Raw genomic sequence first — 22,420 nt, 5'->3', positions numbered from 1 at the left:
GTAGCCACACCATCCTTGGATATAATATGCCCCAAATATTCAATGCTCTGCACCCCAAACTGGCATTTGCTCATCTTAGCAAATAGAGTGTTGGCCCTTAAAACATCCAGTACTGCCCTCAAGTGAATTAAGTGGTCATCCCAGCTCTTACTATACACCAATATATCATCAAAGAATACTAGCACACTTTTTCTTAAATAAGGCTGAAAAACCTGATTCATCAGGGATTGGAATGTGGCAGGAGCATTGCACAATCCAAAAGGCATCACCAAGAATTCATAGTGTCCATGGTGAGTTCTAAAGGCTGTCAAATACCTGTCTTCCTCCTTCATAAGTATTTGAAAATAGCCTGACCTCAAATCCAGTTTAGAAAAATAACTTGCACCATATAGCTCATCCAACAGTTCATCAATTAGAGGAATAGGGTAGTCATGCTTGACTGTGAGAGAATTAAGATACATGTAATCTATGCACATTCGCCAAGAACCATCATTCTTTTTAACTAGAATTGCTGGGGAGGCAAAAGGGCTCCTGCTATATTGAATTGTGCCAGCTTCCAACAATTCCTTAACAATTTTCTCTATTTCATCTTTATTCTTGTGTGTAGTTCTGTAGGGATATTGGTGCTTAGGCTCACTTCCATCTTTAAGCACAATCTGATGCTCAATTCCCCTGACAGGTGGCAGGCCCTGAGGCTCTTCAAACACATCCTTGTACTCTTCCAACAAGGCTGGAATAGATGAATTAGTGACAATGGATACATCACTCTGCTGAGATTGAATCAGGTACAGCTCAGCTACCTCATCTAAATGGTGATGGATTAGATGAAGCAACCTGTGAACATCAATCATTTGAAACTGAGTCTGGTCAGTTATGGCCCTCAACTTGACCCTCTTTCCCCCAGTAAATACAGTAAAAGTCATATTCTCATAATCCAAACTAATAGGGGTGGAAAACTTCAACCAGTCGCCCCCTAGAATCATATCATACCCTTCATTCTTCAATATCCTAGGTGAGAAGGTGAACTGGTGGCCTTGGATAGTCCAAGTGAAGTCCTGAACTCTCCACTTACTTATCAGTTTATGCCCAGTAGCCCCCTTGACCATGATTGGTTTGTCCTTCTCCAGCGGAATATTCAATTCTGTTGCCAACCCTTCTCTTAAGAAGCTGAGGGTGCTTCCAGTGTCTAAAAGTATCTTCAACTCTCTTCCCCCAAACTCCCCAATTACCCTCATCGTAGTGGAGTTAGGATTTCCTAGCAGTGATTCCATTGCCATGTAAACCTCATCCAACTGTCCCCCATCCTCACAGATCTGTTCAGCCTCTTCCTCATCTTGTTGGAGATGAGCCAACTCTTGCTCTTCATCCATGGCCATGTAGAACACCCTGTGCTTGCATTTATGACCAAAGACATATTTCTCATCACAATTATAACACAGCCCCTTCTCTCTTCTTGCAGCCATTTCAGCACCAGTCAAAAGCTTGATGGGGGTCTTGGCACTGTTAAGTGCATTTGGTTTGTGGGTCAAGGAAATATCAGGCCTTCTGGGGTTATGAACTGGATTTGGGGAGGGCTTTGGAGGTGGCCGAACTCTCTTAGAAAGGGCTTCTAAGGTAAACAACTGTTGTTTCCCTGTTTCAATAGCCTCATGTAGTGTTTTAGGTTTAAACAATAACATGAGTCCCTGCATTTCCTCTGATAAACCACTTATAAAACTTGCCACAAAATATTCTTCAGAATAATTCATGCTGTTACCGAGTAGTAAGCAAGCTCTAAGTTCTTCAAACTTCTCAACATACTCCTCATAATTGCCAGCCTGTTTGAGATTTTTGAATTCCATAACCATTTTTCCCTCATTTAAGTCATCAAATTTCAAAGCTACTTCCTCCATAAACTGCTGCCAATTGATAGTAAACAAGTTTTCACAACCAAAGTTCTGCAGCCAGTGTAATGCCTTTCCTTCAAAATTATGCACAGCCAACTGCACCATATTTTCATCACTCATAGCAGCAGATAATTTAAAACACTATGGGTTGATCAGCAGACCCCTTACTGAATTATTGAGAAAGGACAATTTCAAGTGGGGTGAGGAAGCTACTAAGGCATTTGAAGAACTGAAAAATGCCATGGTGTTTGCTCCAGTTTTGGCTCTCCCATATTTTAACCAACCCTTCACAGTAGAGACTGATGCAAGTGGTGTTGGGGTGGGAGCTGTGTTAATGCAGAATGACAAACCTATAGCATTTATGAGTAAGGCCCTCTGCCCTAAGAATCAGTTACTATCAGTTTATGAAAGGGAGTTTTTAGCTGTAATCATAGATGTGCAAAGGTGGAAATCTTACTTACAAGGGCACAAGTTCTTCATTAAAACGGATCAGCAAGCTCTCAAGCATCTTCTGGATCAGAAGGTCATGAACCCTGTGCAACAGAAATGGATAACAAAGTTATTAGGGCTGGATTATGAGATACAGTATAAAAAGGGGGCTGAGAACAAGGCTGCTGATGCCTTATCAAGATATCCCACAGATGGGGAGGATTGTCAGTCACTCACTACAGTCACCCCTTTGTGGATGCAAAGGGTGAAACAAAGCTACGATGGTGATGCTTATTTTTCACAAGTACTACTTTCTAAACCTATTGATCCTACTTCTTATGCAGACTACACAGTAGTATCTGGAATTATTCGATATAAAGGAAGGGTGGTTGTAGGTTCAGGCAATGGTCTTCGGCAAACTATTCTGGAAGAGGTGCATAATACATCTTTTGGTGGGCATTCAGGAGTGTGGGGTACTTATGCTAGGCTGAAATCTTTCTTTTTCTGGCCACATATGAAGAAGGATGTTGAAGAACTAGTGCAACAGTGTGATGTCTGCCAGAGAAACAAATCTGAGCATGTACCTTATCTGGGGTTATTGCAACCACTGCCTATACCTGACAAGTTTTGGACTCATATTACAATGGATTTTATAGAGGGGTTGCCTAAATCTTGTGGAAAGGACGTGATTATGGTGGTGATTGATAGGCTCAGTAAATATGCCCATTTTCTGGCTTTATCTCATCCCTTCACTGCTCAGACCGTAGCCAAACTGTTCTTAGACAATGTCTATAAGCTTCATGGGCCACCTGTTAGTATCGTGTCTGATAGGGATAAATTATTCACCAGCCAGTTTTGGAGAGAACTCTTTAAAGCCATGGGAACTAGACTAGACATGACCACTGCATATCACCCACAGTCGGATGGGCAGTCAGAAAGGGTCAACCAATGTTTGGAAGGTTATTTGCGGTGTATGGCTGGAGCTACTCCTAAACAATGGGTAAAGTGGCTATCTTTAGCAGAATATTGGTACAATATTAGCTTCCACAACAGTTTGAAGTGTTCTCCTTATCAAGCTCTATATGGAATTCCACCTCCGCACACTGGATTAGGAGCTTATCTAAGTTCTCCTAATCAAGAAGTGAAGGAATGGGTTACTCAAAGGCAGGATATGGTCCATATGTTGAAAAAAAATTTGACCTTGGCCCAGGAAAGAATGAGATTATATGCTAACAAGCACCGCATCGAAAGGAGCTTTAAAGTTGGGGATCTTGTTTACCTTAAGCTGCAGCCGTACAGACAGAATTCTGTGGTCCTGAGGAAGAACCTGAAACTCGCTGCCAAGTATTACGGACCCTACAAGGTTCAAGAGAAAATTGGTGAAGTGGCATACAAACTTCAATTGCCAGATTCCTCAAAGATTCATCCAGTGTTTCATGTATCTTTGCTTAAGAAATGTTTGGGTAAGAATATCATACCTTCTACTGAGCTTCCGGCAGTCGATGTCGACGGTCATTTCAAGGCGGTACCTTTTTCGGTTCTTGATTATCGTTCTATCACTCGTGACGGGAAGGAGATTCAGCAAGGCCTTGTCCAGTGGATCGAAGGGGGAGCAGATGGGGCGGAATGGGTGGATCTGAAGGTTCTCCGCCGGAAATTCGAAGTTGACGATCCTTGCGGTCAAGGATCTGAAAATCCGGGAGGTATTGTCATGAACTTAGGAAACTCCGAGATTAAAGGAGAGAGAATGGAAGTTGGGAAAGCTGTGGTGCCGAAGAGAGAGACGGCGGCAGCGGTGAAGGTTGGAGGGTCGGAGAAGATTGAGAAGAGGGAAGAAGAAGACTCGAGTTTGACTGAGCAAGGCAGAGAGAGTACTGGTTCGTGTGGGAAGAATTTGGCTGAAATGGGGAACATCAAAAGTGGCTAAGAGGTCAATGGTCCAAATGCAAGATCTGGTGACATGTGGCACAATTGTTACCACTTATCTTTATTTGTTTTTCAGTACTTATGTTATTGTATTTAGCAACTTTAGCCCAAGGGTCCCACCACCTTTAAACCTTAGCATATAAAGTGTATGTGCATGAAATGGGAAAACCTAAGCAATGAAATTATCTTCTCTCTCTCTTTCTCCTTCTTCCTATTCCTATCTACTTCACTGTTCTATCGATTTTATCCAAAATTCCTTCAAATCCCATTAGAATTACAGGAAAATACGAGTAATAGCCTAGATCTATTACAAGAGATTGATATTTACTTTTTTTTGGTAGGAGCCACTTATTTTTGTTCTTTTATTAATAAAAAATGATGGAACAATCGCAAAGTAATTTTGATCTAATGGGTGACATTACATTTGCAGTCTCACACTTTGCTTTTCGAAAAAAAAGAGAATTTTTTTCAGACTCGAATATATTTTAAATAACGTTTATTCTAATATTACCAACACTTTCTCTACCATGTTATTTAAACTTACAAAATTTATATACCGTTCAATCTTTTCAAATTAACACTTGATAAATTAATAATCTTTCTTGAATAATAATTATCAACGATCTTAACTTAGACTCAATATATAAATTAATAAGATAATAATAAATAAAATTTCAAAAGATCTTTATTATAAATCTATGGTCGCATCGACATCATAAATTTATAATCTCTTAAAATTACAATTAGATGGGAAGCCATGTGAGGTGATCTCTTTTGTAAGCTTATAATAATGCCTTTGTTTGCGATGGTTGTTTTTTCGACACTGTCTGTAAGAAGCCATTGTAATTTTTGGTATGATTTCAAAAAAAATATATTATATATAGTTTCTTTATCAATATGCGACATTGAACATATCTCATGCTAATACATTGAATTAGGGGCATCTAAGCGGTTTTCAGGCCATATCGGGCCTTCCCTGCTGTATGATGATGGATTCGCTGCCCACCGAACCGAACCGTATCCAGAATGGTTTTGGTTACCAATACCAATTTTTGGATATTGGATCAATAATGATAATAGATTAGAATTTTCTTTTTTCAATTTTTGAATTAACCAAAACGAATCAGTAAAAAATCAAAAAATCATTTTTTTATTAATTTATTAATATATTATAATTATTTATTTATTTATTTAAATTTCAAAAATAGCCCCAAACCCATGACCCATCCTCACCTTACGGCTTACACAACACAATACTCTTAACACATCTAGTACATAAATTGAAAGTCTCAATTTAAAATGGGTGAGTCAATTTATTTATTTAAGTTAATTTGATTAAAATATTGAAAATGATATTTCCTCTGTCTCATTACAAATGTTTCATTACTTTTGGGCACGAGAATTAAGAAATGTGTAGAAGATAGATAAAGTGAGTTGGAGGAATGATATAAATATTATGTATAGAGATAATATATTGCCAAAAAAGGAATGCGACATTTATAATGGAATATTTCATTATGGAAAGTGGAATATTTATAATGGGACGGTGGGAGTATTAACTACTTAAATATTGAAAATGGTATTAACTGCTTATTGAAAAGTGAAAATGGTATTAATTAGGATTTGTTGGTTCATGAGTTGATGGTAAAATTGTGAATTTGAGTTTATTTGTTGATTTTTTAGTTGATGACTTGATGGTATGATTATTATGTTAATTAGGATTAGGATTTGTTGATTGATGATGATACGATTGATTGGTTAATTAGGATTTAATTTACAAAGTTTATGATTTAATGATGATATATTGATGATATCTTTTTTTATGATATTGTTGTTGTGTTAATTATTGATTTTTTTTTGTACTAAATAAAAAATACTAATTCCAAAACAATTTTTTTTTCTTCTTTTTTTAATGTTCAGTTTTTAGTTTATTGAAAACCGAAATGATTACTCAGCGAAATAATTTTCGAATCGGTAACAATTAATAAAACCCGGCTAACTTCGTTTTCTGTAAATCAAAAATTTCGACACGATTTACCAAAATCGAACACTCTTAAATTGAGTTATGAATAGAATTACCCAAAAATCATTGAATTTATCTAAATATAAAAAAAGAAACTAATGATTACGGGTGGATTAAAAAATGTAAATCGAGTGTTGAAATTGGAAATGTGGAAAGATTGGATTGGAATGGAGCCCATCTGTTTGATAAAAGGATTAAAAGAAAAAGAGCATTGCTTTGAGACTACATCGCAAAACTAAAAAAATTGTGGATATTCTTTGCAACTTAATTCTTTGAACAGGGATGGCCCACTTATTTTTATTAAGATAGTTAGATCCATCCATGGCCAGAGCTTTAGGGCATGGATCCAAATGCAACCAAACTGTCCAATTCACAACTAATCAAGATTTTTTGTTCTATCTTTTCCCCTTTCAACAAGAAAATTTTGAACTTGTTCTATTTAACAACTTCATTCATTTCCGATCATTTCTAAAACTCATCTTAAAATTGAAATTACGCTACATTAGCTAACATCCTAATTTCATTTTAAACAGCCCTAAGACTGTATTAGTTGTTGGGGATAATACCATTTTTTTTTTGCTGACAAGAAACACTCGACACTATAGATAACAAGGACACCAATTCTTCTTTTCATTTATGTATATGATAAAATATTACTCCCTCTATCCGATCAAAAATGAGTCGTATTCTTTTTTGGCCGTCTCAACGAAAGTAAGTCGTATTCCTTTTTGGATCGTCTCAACGAAAGTGAGTCGTTTTCTTTCTTGGTAAAAATTAGAAAATTTAAGACTTTATTAATAAAACTAATTACCCCCTTATTTTTTTTAATCATCCTTATTAATACTCATCCCTTTTTTTTGAAATTATTTTATTTTTTTTTAAATCTTCAATTACATATATAATTAAATATATTTAATATACTAAATAATATAATTTCTTAAATTTCGTAACTAAAAGAATTGCTTCACTTATGATGAGACGAAAAGAGTATATAGAAGTTCCTGATTAGTCCGCCCCATTTAATAGAGAAGACTTTCTTTTAATAAGTATTCTCAATTGCCCTGCAATGTTCGCTTGACTTAATTTGCTAGTTGCCAATTGCCATACACTGAATCCTAAGAAAAATCACACCACAAAATAACAAATTGTAGTTTTTCTAAAACGTGAATTTATCTAATACACACAAAAAAATAAGGTATGTAGTTTTAAAAAAAAAAAAGAACAACAGAATATTTTTTTTTGCCAAGACATTTGTTCCAATTTCAAATATTAAGAATTTTGAACACAATATTGTATACTTATTTATTATTCTTTTCATCCCATTTTACTTGACACGTGTACTCCCTCCGTCCCACTTATAATACTCCCTCTGTCCACAGAGTGTGTGGTGGAGCAGAGAGCACGGATTTTAATAAAAAGAAGTTAAAAGACGTGATTTTAGTGTTAAAGGATAGTATATGGTCCGTCAAATTGTAAAAGTAAATGATGAGTATTTTGTAAATATTGAATGTGAATGAGGGTTAAAGTATAAATGAAGTTTCTAAAAAAAGAAAAGACACAATCTTTGTGGACGGATGAAAATAATAATAAACACACAATCTTTGTGGACGGATGGAGTAACATAATAAAAATGGACACAGAGATTAAGAATAATGTATTAATAGCATAAAGTAGATAGAGACCACTTATTTAATATGTATAGAGTAGATAAGAAAGCATCATCGTAAATGAGAAAAAAAAAAGTATCATTACAAATGAGATGAATAATTTTTTATTTTTTTTTGTGATATCATATTTGACTAGGCAGATTTCATTTTAGATATTCATTCACTTTTAAACCATAATTTTACTTTTTCAAATTATAGTATAAAAATTAGTATTCCTTCCGTCCTATTAGCAATATTTCATTACTTTTGAACACGAAAATTAAAAAATAGTGTAGTTAGTGTATAAAGTGAGTTAGTGAAAGATATTTGAAAAATTAATTTAAATGAATTGATGTATAAAGTGAGTTGGGCTCATCATTAATAATATTGTATATAACTAATTTTAATTAAAAAGAGTATGAGACATTACTAGTGAGACGTCTCAATATAATAACCTGAGGCATTATCAATGGGATAGAGAGAATATTAATCATAAATATCGAGTGAAAACAGTTTGATACAGTGACGGAGGTCCTGGGTGTAAGTGTCATTTAGACACATCCTTGAGGGCAAACATGTACTTTCATATAAGAAATGTAGTAACAAACTGGAAAGGCCTTAACTGATATTCTGAGGAACATATTCAACTATTCATGCATATATAGATGTGTAAACTTTTGGAGTAATCAACAATGGTAAAAGCCCTCTGTTTCACTGCAAGATATGATTCCTTTTATTTCATGTGTAGCCCATTGTACACACAAAACACACTGTACACATCATCTTTCTCTTACTCACAAACATCACATATCTTTGCAGCAAGCTTCTTCATTTATGACATTTCCAATCCTTAACTTAAACTAGACAATCAAAAAGCACAGAATCTGTCCATTTATGATGTTCAATGTTGGGCTGTAATAAGTTTGGACCATTCAAACAAAGACGATCCCTTCAAACTTCATCGAATCTCATCAAAAGCAAAGAAATTTAAAATAAAGCATCAGAATCTATGCCTTTAGAATGTTCCAAGTTGCATGTGATTTTTGTATTTGATTAATATACAAAATAAAGTGGATAAAGAAAAAGATGGTCTTCCTGGTTATATGTGAAAAATGGAGATAAAAATAAATAATTTTCATAACAAAAGAAACTGGCAAAAGAATCATAAAGAAAACACATTTAGCACAAGAAACCAGGAATTGTATTTTTTGGAGCATAGAGAAGAGAGCTTGGACTTCTAAAGTGAGATCTCAAAATAGCATAAAGCTCAAGTTCGTTTTTTTTAATTCCAAAAATCCTTTTTTTTAACCCCATTCCGCTTTTACGACTGCATAATTCGATCTTATAGTATATGTTTTGGCTGCTCAAACATAATTAATTAATTAATGAACCACCTAAACTTTATTTCTTAACGACTAAGTAAGGGTAGTCTACTAGTAAGCATCTCATAAAGTTGAAAATCATAATCATGCATGATATTCCGACAGAGTTATAGTACATGTCACAAAAGTGCAGCCACGTAAGCGGGGGGATGCTGACGTGGCTGCCGAGTTGGACCAGGAATGGTCTTTGTTGAAGAAGACAAAAGCAGAGCAAATGATGTGAGAAAAAGATGCTTAGCTTCTCGAGGGTGGTGTAAGTGTTGCATTCCAATCACCTTTAGATTCTCCTTTTTTTGGCTCTCAATAAATAAACAGCCTTAGTTGTTAGCATAGAGATATATGATTGAGGGTGAATCCAAAAACTCTTATATGGATTGGGGGCCCTCTCCTTGCTTTATGCTTTAAAATCACCCTCCAAAAATCCTATAAGAATTGGTTTTGGATGGATCACAATCATACAACTCAAAAATTTTACACAAGCACCTAAGCTATGTTGATTTTGTGCACTCACAGGTCAATTTTGGTGTTGATATGTGTAGGATTGTTAGCATTCCATCCTCAAGAAGCCTGCGGCAGCCGCCTTCATCGCGTGCTCATGGCAGCCGACACAAACACGAACACGAACACGCTGCCTACGGGCAACAAGGCACCTGCTTTGGGCCCAACATTCGATCCAAACCATTCGAGCAAGAGGAAAGTTCGGAGAGGATCGGATCCTATCCACAACAGAACTTGAGATTGAGTGTGTTACACTACATTTTAGAGAGAGAAGCAGTAGGCAAACCAAGGGGCGAAAGAGAGATCATGTCTAGTAGATACGATTTTTATGCTTGTGCTTTTTGGAGTTTGGATTTGGAGCTATGTACGTGTATAGTGTAGAATAGGTAGCCGGAGCCGCCCCCACCGGAATCAGCCGCGGCGGCGCGTGCAACAACAGCAACTTGAGGCGAAGCAGTTGTGAAAGCCACAGAATTCGGTTGGTTTTGATTCATTATTTCTTGGTCATGTAACGGTTTTTTTTTTCTTCATCGTTTCTTTTTTGTCCGATTCTTGCATACTTCCAGTTTTGAGAAGATATTCTGAACTACTTCCACACTTCACCCGCACAGTTTGTTCTACAAAAATACATATTATCAGAAAAGCATATCAAAGTTAGCAAATTATGGCAGAAGGATTCTTATCTTATAATCTGAATGCATGGTTATAATAATCTCTGCTTTTAACCCACGCAAACTAACATAATCTTTTAGATAAATTTGACATTATTCCCACAAAATAAAATCCCCCTCCACTTCGAAATTACAAGATATGCATATGGATATGTGAAACCAAGGTAATTAAACAGTGATGCAAAACGAAATTTTCTCCTACAAAGAGGCTCAACTTTGAGGTCAAGATTGATATGTTTGTCCAAAAACAGACATCGCCTAGTACATAGCCAAGCCTTTCTAGAAAAGATTCTTGATCGACAGTTTGTAAGATCTATTGCCATTTTGTTCATTTAGATGTTGGAAAATTGGTTTTGAGTTGAATTATGTTTGATCAATTTTTCAAACCACGAGACATTTAATTTGGTAAAATAAAATAGCATATGATCAATTGCGTTTTGATTAGTTGCGTTTTGAGCAGATGATCGTGATATATTTATAAGTTACTAGCAGAAAGATTGTACGTTGTACGTGTAATTAATGTTATTTTATTTGATAATCTATTAGTATTTTAAAAAATCTATTAATTCATTACTTTTATTAGATAATTTATTGAATGGATATATTTATCTATAAGCCTTATCAATAGCTATAGATATATACCAAATAGATTAAGTGTAAAGTCTAATGAATTAATATATTATTATAAATATATAATATGTAAAATAAGCTTAAAATAAAATATGTAATAGAGGTAAAATAGGCAATTCACAAGTTGTGCCTTAGGATGCCTTAAACTCTTTTTATATTAGTATACATATGTTAATCGAACAAAATTTGTCTAGAAAAAATGGTGTTCGCGGGTTGATACGGTTCACTTAATTATTAGATTCTAATTTAAAAATAAATATTCAAAATTACTGTTTTACCTTTTACTTATTTTGACTCCATCTAATTTTTTTTTAAAGTTATTTTGACTCGATTCATTCCTAGTTGTAATTCCATGTAAAAATTCAAAATGTAAAAAACATACTCCATATATAGTTTCAATGATCTAATCTAGAGTAGGTCTTAGGTGAGATCGAGATCAATCTCACCTAAGAGACGGATTTGACTCGAGCCAACTCTGCACATGGGAGGAGAGAAGTGGTCAAGGGCATGGGCGCGGATCTGAGGGCGCGTTAGAGGGTGGTTGGCAGAGCAGCGGCACGGGTGCGGTGCAAGGGGCATCCCAGCTGGAAGGAGAGGCGGCATGAACGCGGGGCAGGGGTGCGCCGGCGGGAAGGAGATGCGACACGGGCTTGGGGCAACGACAAGGTAAGGCGGCATGGTCGCAGCGAAGGGCATGGCCGCTGTGTGAATGGTGGAGGCAGAGAACTTGTACTTATTTGGTCAAATAATTATTATCGTAATAAAAAAAATAATTATTGATATAAACAAATGTAATATTTCAAAATATGAATAATTCGAAGTAATTATTGTTGTGATAAAAAGTAATAATCAACATGAAAAAATGTAATATCAATAAAATATTAGTTTTTCCACAATAATTATTATTTCTATTCATGATAAATTAAACTTTTACTTATTCAGATCTGATCCGTGTTGTACCCCTACCAGACCCGCGCCCTGCCTTACTTATACCCGCCTAGTACATGAGTGCCTAAATTATGTGAAGGGCTCAATAAAATTAGTGGCTGCATATGGAGGCCGTATTATAGGGCGTGTTTGCTTTTTATTCCTCTAAATGGAGGAATAATATAATGAGATATAAATTGATCACTTAAAGTGAGAACCACATTTTTTATATTCTATTTGGTTTGAATGATAATATATGTATTCACTTCTCATAAGGTGGTATAAAATTATATCGCTCTTTCTTAGGCATAAAATCATTTTTTTAGGGAAAAGATGATGCCCAAAAATTTATACCATCTATCTAGATTTTTTTATTACGTCAAAATAGACGAAGTATGAGATGGTAAATGGAGCTTATCCCATTCTTATACCTCAAAGCAAACACAAAAACTCCCGTGAAACCGATTTTATGGTGAAACTAGCTTCACAATGACACTACTTCAACATACAAATGACACTTTATCATTTTAAAGTATCATTTGTACGTTAAAGTAGTGTCATTGATCACTTAAAGTGAGGACCACATTTTTTATATTCTATTTGGTTTGAATGATAATATATGTATTCACTTCTCATAAGGTGGTATAAAATTATATCGCTCTTTCTTAGGTATAAAATCATTTGTTTTAGGGTAAAGATGATGCCCAAAAATTTATACCATCTATCCAGATTTTTTTATTACGTCAAAATAGACGAAGTATGAGATGGTAAATGGAGCTTATCCCATTCTTATACCTCAAAGCAAACACAAAAACTCCTGTGAAACCGATTTTATGGTGAAACCAGCTTCACAATGACACTACTTCAACTTACAAATGACACTTTATCATTTTAAAGTATCATTTGTATGTTAAAATAGTGTCATTGTGAAGCTGGTTTCACCATGAAACCGATTTTACAGGAGATCACCTAGCAAACACAAAAACTCATGTGAAAGCAAATACACCCACACAACATAAAGATTGGAAATTTCAAATTTGCCGATTTAAAATTAGTGACTTGATCCAAGTTGGAAATCATGGGCACAAGTTTACGACAGCGACCGATAATACTACTATATCACCTAAGACAGCATACTTCTTAAATACTTGACCCGGATACACCTGCAATTATCACAACCAGATAACTATGTGGTGAGACAAAGCAAAAAGAGACCACGAGCTATAATAGCCTAAGGGCATCAATCCCAAACCATTCTTTGGTTTCCCTTTGACAAAAGGGATTTCAAATAAGTTAATTGACAGAGCTATCCGTATCGAGCCAGCAGAGAGAGATTGTTCCCAGCAATTTTCACTACCACTAAGTCAGAACCCAAAGAAAATGAAGCAGGAGTGCTTGTCAAAATAGAGTATGTGCTTCTGAAAAATTCAAAATATGAAACTGTGCTTCTGAAAAATTCACAAGCATTAAACGAACAACCAATTCAACTGTTGGGCAGTTAAAGTACCATGGATTTATGTGAATCAATTTGCATTACAATAAAAAAATACATAGATTTCAAAAATGAATTTAGATTTTTTAATCTTACTAACCTTGGATTGTAGACTCATGATGGGGTACGAGTGTTGGAGGTTGGAATATGTTAGCAGCCGACGACCACCTGCTCTTCCTCAAGCTTGAGATGGATTTGTGATTTTTTTTTTCTTCCACGTCCAGGTAGAAACCGCAGTCGCATATTTGTATTTATAGAGACTAGTGTATTATCCGTCGAAATTCGACGGGTACATATTTTCTTGTAATTTATATATTTTATGTTATTTTTATGATAATTATATAAAATAATTTTTTATGTCAATTATTTATATAATTAATTAAATTAAATTAAATTAAATTAGTAATACATTTTAAATTATATTAATGTCAACAACTTTTAGCAATTAAATTATTAATTTTGTTGAGATCATAAAAATACCCATTAGTTTTCATATGAAATTTTATAAAAAGTTGACGCGTAAGAAAAAAAAAAGAGTAGAAATACATATAAATTTGACATAGGTATCATATAATTCCGAACTTCTAAAAGCATAACTAATTATGAAAATAATCTCGCCTGATATTTAAAAGACCATAACTGATTTATCGAACATCGTATCATTTGGAGTTTTAAGACCAACCAAGTTGTGGGCATCAGCTCGTCGCAAACTTGACAGATCACCTCTAACTTCTGAGCATCATCTTGTCTGAAACTTGAAAGAGAATCATCTCGTCTAAAACTTGAAAGAGCGTCATCTCGTCTGGAGTTTTGAGCATCATCTCATCTAGAGTTTGAGAGAGCATCATCAAATATGAAATTATATTCAACCATGACTCCAATTGTCAACTATCTAACAAACATAACTCTAACAATTTAGATATTTTATTTATATATGTAATTTTATTAGTTCAAACTCTAGAGAGAAATGAAAGAGAAGAGTTCTTAAAGCAGTAAAAGAGAGAGCGTGTGCTTTATTTCATCATCGTAGGTATTTATAGGCATTACAGTCGGGGTAAAGTAGTAAATTCATCTGGTCATCTATTCCGCATGCTCGTCATTAAACTAATTAAGGCTATTATTAGATTATAACTTGTCAGGTCGCTGTCCCCTAATTACAGAGCTGGATTCTGTCCTCATCATCCCGCTCTGTCTAGTAGCTCTGGATTTCCTTCCTTGGGGCAGACCTCTACTCTTTGGCTCCGCTCTGCTAAGTAGCTCCGCCTAGCGAATTGTCTCTAGCGTATGGCTCCGCGCTCTGGCTCCAATAGCTTAGCTCTGACTCTGGATCTGGCGATTTGGCTCTGGCTCTGACTCTAATGACTTAGCTCTGACTCTGGATCTGGCGACTTGGCTCTGGCTCTGACTTTAATGACTTAGCTCTGGAATCTCTGCTCTGACATCTCTGCTCTGGAAACTTGGCTCTGGCCCTCTGCTCTGGTTAGCTCTGGCTCTGTCAGCTCTGCTCTGGTTAGCACTGGCTCTGGCATCTCTGCTCTGGCTAGCTCTGCTCTGGCATCTCTGCTCTAGCAACGTGGCTCTGACCCTCTGCTCTGGAAGCTCTGCTCTGGCTCTGGCAGCTCTGCTCTGGAAGCTCTGCTATGGTAACTATGCTCTTTAAGCTTTACTCTAGCAACTCAAAATGGTATTATATGGACCCAATCAACTGTAATTTACATATTCCGTCGAAAGGCTTATAACATATCTTTCACAAGTCAGAAACAAATTTTATTCAAATACGAAGCACTAAAATTACACAGCAAAAGGTTTGCTTTGCTCCCTAAACACAGCAAAAAAAGAACAAAAGTACCTTGTGTTGGCTGAAAAAACACGATGAAGCGTAAATCATTATTAACTAAAGAATTTATAGCTAAAAATCTAGGTATGCAATTATAGAATTTAACTAAGGAATTATCGACTTTAGAGAGAGAAAATGATTGAGAGAAGAGAGAGAAAGTGAAGGGGGAGACGACGCCGACCGGATTCAGGGACGATGGCGATGGGGTGAGGAAGAGGCAGGCGTGACTTTTGTTTTAAAAGTGAGAATGAGAATATATAGATTGGATTCTTAAACCGCAGTCGCATATTTGTATTTATAGAGATGGAAACCCTAGAATCTAAATAATTGAGGATATATTTGTAAATATAGAATGTAAATAATGTTATAACAGTAAAAAAAGATATTTAATCTGAATTTTATTCTTGTATACCAAACACAGGATCTAAAATAGTACACTCATACATCTTAGCTACCAAACAACAGAATAAGTATTCTTCTTTCAATTTATCTTTTGATTTATCCTACTTTGTATTTATATTGGCTTATCATAATATGCCTAGTGTTACACAATATAAGTCACATATGGGCTTGACATATTCTAGATCCAATTGATTTCCTAGCCATAGCCCGGTCATAGTGTTGAAGTTGAAACCACGTTTATAATTTTTCTTCTGTTCTTGCAGCAAATTTAACGGCTTTATTACACAATATTTGCAGATCTTTGGATGTCATTTCCTACTTTATAGGTTTTCCATGACAAAACAAAGCCTACGCTTCCAATTTATAGCACTACTATTCGTCTGCACGCCGCCTTCTCTCATAATCTAATTTATAATATCCACTATTCTATATCTAAAATACATTAGAGCACCCGCATCGCGGGCTCCTCGAGCATCACTCGAGTAATGTACCATCCTCGAGCATGGCGTTGCAAACTAATGTCTCCTCGAGTAATCGGGTAGTACTCGAGCCTCAAATAAAAAAAATATATATATATATATTTTAATTTTCAATGGCTGTTTTTATTTTGTTTTTTTTTTTTTAATTTTTTTTATTTTATTAAAGTTTTATGTAATGTTTAGGATTTTATAATTAATGCAATTTAAATTTGAAATAAATTGTGTTATTTAAATTTGAGCAATTAAATTTAAATGAAAAATATAAAATCAAAACTAATATTATCAAGTAGGCTATCAAGGAACCCCAATGCAGCACTACCTACTCAATAACACAAACACTATCAAGTAGACTATCAAGTAGGCTATCAAGGAACCCCCAATGCGGATGCTCTTAGTAATAATTGAACTCACCCCCTATTATTTATCAAGTCCCCATTTTATAAATCAGATCACTCTATGCTAACTTTTTTTTAGGCATTCTATGGAAAATTTTAATGTGGTAGTTATTTAATGTCCACAATTACTTATGCACGATTCTTATTTACATAAATTATGGGACGGGGGGATTTATGAGTGTTATCAATTAGGGGAAAATGTAGATTTGGCACCACTCTAATATGTAACAATTTCGAGGTTAGAAATAATAGCTCCATCTCCATCCATGTTTCTTACCACTTTTAACTATTCTTTAATTGACCATACCTCCCTCATACATACTTTAAAATTAAAAAGTCACATTCTTTTCACTTAAGCAATATTGTTGCATGTAATCACTATTTAAAACCCTATATTTAGTAGACTAGTATAATTTGAATTTCACATAGTTAGTTACAAGTGTTCTTCACTTGAAGATAAACCAAACGAATTAAAAGATTAAATACTGTATTAGTTTGTGAAATCCGTAAGATATAACTTAGAAGCAAATCCTGATCACTTTTAACGACCGACTAAATTCGTTGTTTGAATTTTATTATGCATTCAGTTACACACACTCAGACTCAAACATGTAATTAATTTAGATTAATAATTCATGATCCACTGTAGGGTATTACAATAATTTAATTCGCGAATATCTAAAAAACAAATTTTTTTGATGTGCATCGCTAAATCAAAAGGTTTAGTTGCAGCATATTACTTCAACAGTTTTCCATTGTCTGGCTATTTTCTCGACTTGCTTTTAATTTGACCTCATTATTAATACGTTCTGTTTCCAAAGAATTTATTGTTGGACTTTCTAGACCTCAACTCCTTTAATTAAGCCAAGGCACGCATCACAAAATATATTTAGAATAGCGAACTACTATTAATTTGATATATTAGAATTACGTGGTGTTTAATTTAAATTAGTATAGTTAATTTGATCTCTTGTTTCTTGATCTAGAATTTAAAGTCCTTTGTCTAAAAATAAAATAAAATGATGGATATAAGTGTGAAGAGCCCTGATAGGAATAATTCTATAAGCCTAGCTAGTTGAAGTAGGTAAGCCAGACTATGTGCAATGATCGTTTAGGGTCCAAATAAAATTGAAAAGAATCCAAAATTAACGATGAATGTTATATTGAAAAGAAAATTTTGACGATTGATTTTATGCATTGCCACATCACTACAAAAAAAAGTTTCATTAGTGACATGAGATTTGGTAGCTATTATGTGTGTCACAAAAATTAGTGATATTTGATGATATAACTAATCACTAATAGTTACACTTTCAAACGCCACTAATTTTTATGACACGAAATTAGCTACCAAGTCTCATGTCACTAATAGGAACTTTTTTTTGTAGTGCATTTATGCTCGCGTTGATTGAGATTCCCCATTTTTACTTATACAAAAACATGATTATTGATTTGGTTATTAAAAAGCAGCTCTCTTAATTGCCTTTATCAATAGTCAGTGAACTTTTAAATTGCTTTTTTGAGAAAGAGAGTTCAAGTATTCAATGAGGGAGAAGCCTTTAAATCTTATATTTCCTTCGTGCACAAAATATATATTTTTCTAATTTTTTTATTTTTGTTTATTCACAAAATATATTTTTTATTTTTTTTAAACATAATCTCATTAATTATTATTCTTACACTTTCAAAATATTTATACATATTATTATTAATGGACATACATAAAATCCACTAATTATCATCATTTTTTTTCCTAATTTGTGCAACCTTTTTTCAATCACCAAATCCGCAACTAATTTTTTTTCTTAAAACTCATGTCTACTTCGCCAAATAAGAAGTTTCGTGGACGAAGAGTAGTAAATCTATGCAGCCATGCATATTATGACCAACAAAAAGACTATTTATATAAAAAAAATTATTCAAAATAAAAAAGGATTAACTAGTTTTACTATTTTGTCTCCATTATAATTATTTATTATTATTTTTTTACTTTTAAAAAAATTTAAAAAAGAAAAAGAAAATATAGTTATAATGTGGATGAAACAACAAACCTAATTAAATTAAATAAATATTTGTTTATTTAACTAATTTATAACTAGTAAGAATGTGGCTCAATACTATCACTATAAATCTTACTTTCTTCATCCTAGAAAAATTATCCTAATTTTGAGCAGGTCTTTGGTACAATTGGTTGCACCGTACAATTGGGTTGTGCACTCTGACCCGCACTATGACCCGAACCTGCATCTTGATATGAATCGTGTAAATGATATTATTCGGTTATACAAATGACACTACCTATAATTGACACTATTTGGTTATACAAATGACACTGCGTATAAATAATACTATAACATTTTAAATGACATTGTGTATAATTGTACTATTCGGTTATACAAATGATATTAACCGAGTAAATGACACTATTCGGTTATACAAATGACAATGCTTATGATTGATATTATTAGGTCATACAAATGACATTATCACATTTAAAATGTCATAGTGTCATTTGTAACCGAATAACGTCATTTACAATATTATAGTGTCATTTATGCGCAATGTCATTTGTATAACCGAACAGTGACATTTGTATAACTTATAGTGTCAATTATAAGCAATGTCATTTGTATAACCAAATAGTGTCATTTACACAGTTTGGGTCAGAATATAAGTTCGGGTCAGGATGCGGATCATGGTGCAACCCGATTGTACGGTACAATCGATTGTACCCAAATTTTTATGCCTAATTATATTTTTTATCCCAACATATTACATTCAATACATCAATTTATTAAATTAGTATGATCCATCATTTTATCTTCATGCCATTACCTTAAATTAAGATCCTTTCTTGGCTCGTATAAGTTAAATTATTTTTAGTGAAATATATGTGACTCCCACGGTAGACTATTAAGAAGGTCATAAAATGATAGAAACAGGTCGGGGCAGATCGTGGGTGTAGTGGAAGTGACACGTGTGGGTTTTTGTAGGCATTAGGGGTCTCGTGTGCGTTAAGACACACCTAAGTTAGTTGGAGTCAAAATATTAATTTGAGCATCGCCCTCTGCTTTCTGATCAGATGTTCTCATCATTTTAATCCCTTCCTTATTACACCAACAACCCTGCAATCCTCCCTTCAATTTTCCATTATTGGCCAATTAATCATCAAACTTTCCTCCCAAACCAAAACCCTAAATCAATATACCATTTCCCATCCTCCAAAAAAATTCTATTGCTTTCCTTGAAATCGATCTCTCTCTCACACACACTGCACGCACACTCAAATTAGCAATGGACCGAGACTTAACCCCCACTAAAAGTGGTGATGAAACTGAAGTTGATACCCCACCGCACACGCACACTCACACCCCATCCATCAAGAGCCACCGCCGCCCGCCGCCGGCGTTCAAAGAATGCATGAAGAACCATGCAGCCAATATAGGCGGCCACGCAGTAGACGGCTGTGGAGAGTACATGCCGCCCTCCTCCGACGACCCTATCTCACTCATATGCGCCGCCTGCGGCTGCCACCGCAACTTCCACCGCCGCCACCCCGCCGCCATCACCCCACCGTTTCTTGATTTCCGACGGCCCGGCCATACTCAAACATCCTCCCCCTCTCCGCCATTCCATTACGGCCCCCATGTGCTGCTCGCCCTCGGCACCGCGGAGCCGGCGGCCGAGAACCTGCAGCTCGGCAAAAAGCGCTCCAGAACGAAATTCAGCCAGGAACAGAAGGAAAGGATGCATTCCTTCTCGGAGAAGCTCGGCTGGAAAATGCACAGGTCCGACGAGGCGGCGGTGGCGGAGTTCTGCCGCGACGCCGGCGTCGCCAGAGGAGTGCTCAAGGTGTGGATGCACAACAACAAGGGCACAACCGGCGCCAGGACCGGAAATGTCGACGTTGTTGGAGGCCGAGCGATGAGCATTAATGGCAGCGGCGGCGACAAAGAAACTAGAAAGACCGATGATGATAATGGCGGTCGATGTCGGAATGGGAGTGGCGGTACACTTCATTTTTCGTGATTCCAATAATTTATTTCGTCGAGTAATGTTAATTTTCTGTTGAATTCATGTGAGTCGTTAATCAACTAATTAAGCATTCCTGATTAGAAACGAAATTTTACTAATTAATTGATGTGTATTTTCTTACTTCCTGCTATTTAATTACTTGCAATTAATGCGTTCCGCCCGTTCACAAAATATTTTCTTAAATAAGTAAACACGAATCTTAAGAAAAATAAATTATACATCGGGTGAGTGAGAATGTTCCATAAATTAAAAAGAAAATGATGATAATTAATAAAATTATTATAAAAAATGATGATCCATTAATAATTAGATATTTCGTAGACGAATAAAAATAAAAAATTAATTAAAAAGATATGATGATAATTAATAAAATTATTATCAAAAATGATGATCCATTAATAATTAGATATTTTGTAGACGAACAAAAATAAAAAATTAATTAAAAAGATATTTCATGAACGGCTGAAAATAAATTGTCATTTGGCCTTTATTTTCATTCCCATTTTAGTATATGATACTTTGCATAAAACTTATACATGCACCAATAATTTGGAAAAATAAAAATATAAAGCAGAAGATGCTATTGATTATGAGTAGTATTAATTTCTTTTCTTAACCTTCTCCCTCTTTTGCAATCCGGTGATGTGGTTGTGAATCATAAATACCATATACGAGTAATAAATACTTATGACTTTGGTATGACCATACTTTAATGATAAAGCTGTACTTTTTTTTTTGGTCAAATTCCTTGTACATATAGCTTGGTTATTATATTTAATAAGGTAGATTTATTCTCAGAAAAAGCAACATCGAATTTTTCTTTGCATGGGATAAGAAGCTCGAATTTCTCTGTAAAATTTTGTTAATCCAATGGCTCAGCAATTTTGTCTTCTTTCCTTTGAATTCAACCATTTTATGACGGATGTGGTTAGAGCGTACGTATGTATTGGACATTGTAACTCATCATGCATGTAACAATTAATATTTAAATATAATACGTATTTTTATACTCCAAATCAACGATACACACCATACTTTTTCTTCCCCCGCGCGAGTTGAACGGTAATTACATATACAGTAGACATTTTTTTTAAATTTCCTTTATATAGTTAGCTGCACACCGACGACCTATATCACAATTAAGTTTAGCTTCAAGATTCAAATGTGTTATTATTAGTGTACTTATGTCTAGTCGGCAATGCTTCCAAAATCTTCTGTTAATATAAACCATGTATGCGTATATATATTTGACAGGATGTGAATTTTTTTCTTTTCTAATCGAACATTAATCATACATTTCTTCGTTAATCATTAAAAGCAGAAACACTGGGCCATTAATTAATTGGTGCCCAAAATAAAGAGATTTAATTGGACCACAGGTCTGATGAAAACCAATTAGTCACGACATTAATAATGCTATTTAGACAAAATTACATGTTCGGGCAAAAAAATAATTAAATATTTTCAAAAATATAGTATTTGTTTAAAAATTTTGGATAAAAATAAAAAATAAAGTTATTTTTATTGTGTTCTCCATATTGTATCCTTTTTCATAATTTTTTTATTTTTTAAGTACAAAAATTACAAAAAATTGTAAAAATTAAAAAAATTACAGAAAAAACTACAATGTAAATAAAATAATAAAACTAACTATTTTTTTTTTAAATTTGAACTAAAATGTTAAAATAAATTAATTTTTTAAGTATTTAATATTTTTTTGTCCTTGGACATATATTGTCCAAATAGCACTGCTCTAATCACA

The 22,420-nt window shown here is 34.5% G+C and overlaps 1 protein-coding gene and 1 long non-coding RNA gene across 2 annotated transcripts; one reads left to right on the top strand and one right to left on the bottom strand.

Annotated features, from left to right (window-relative positions):
- Positions 1 to 9,347: 9,347 nt before the first annotated feature.
- LOC130995837 (uncharacterized) lies at positions 9,348 to 13,749 on the bottom strand. Its single transcript, XR_009092287.1, has 2 exons — positions 13,611 to 13,749; positions 9,348 to 10,407 (listed from the first exon to the last, which is right to left on the bottom strand). It is a non-coding gene; the product is annotated as an uncharacterized LOC130995837 (long non-coding RNA).
- Positions 13,750 to 19,676: 5,927 nt separating this feature from the next.
- LOC130995817 (zinc-finger homeodomain protein 8-like) lies at positions 19,677 to 20,760 on the top strand. Its single transcript, XM_057921260.1, has one exon. The coding sequence runs from the start codon at positions 19,918 to 19,920 to the stop codon at positions 20,650 to 20,652; it is 735 nt and encodes a 244-aa protein (XP_057777243.1). The 5' UTR covers positions 19,677 to 19,917; the 3' UTR covers positions 20,653 to 20,760.
- The last annotated feature ends 1,660 nt before the right edge of the window (positions 20,761 to 22,420 follow it).

The sequence above is a fragment of the Salvia miltiorrhiza genome, chromosome 7 (assembly GCF_028751815.1).
Source record: "Salvia miltiorrhiza cultivar Shanhuang (shh) chromosome 7, IMPLAD_Smil_shh, whole genome shotgun sequence".
In the NCBI taxonomy this organism is placed as follows: domain Eukaryota; kingdom Viridiplantae; phylum Streptophyta; class Magnoliopsida; order Lamiales; family Lamiaceae; genus Salvia; species Salvia miltiorrhiza.
The sequence above is the reverse complement of the archived record's forward strand: the minus strand, read 5'-3'. Positions and strand labels throughout refer to the sequence as shown.

Coding starts and splice junctions, on each gene's coding strand:
- LOC130995817 (XM_057921260.1), top strand. CDS start 19,918: ATGGACCGAGACTTAACCCCCACTAAAAGTGGTGATGAAACTGAAGTT.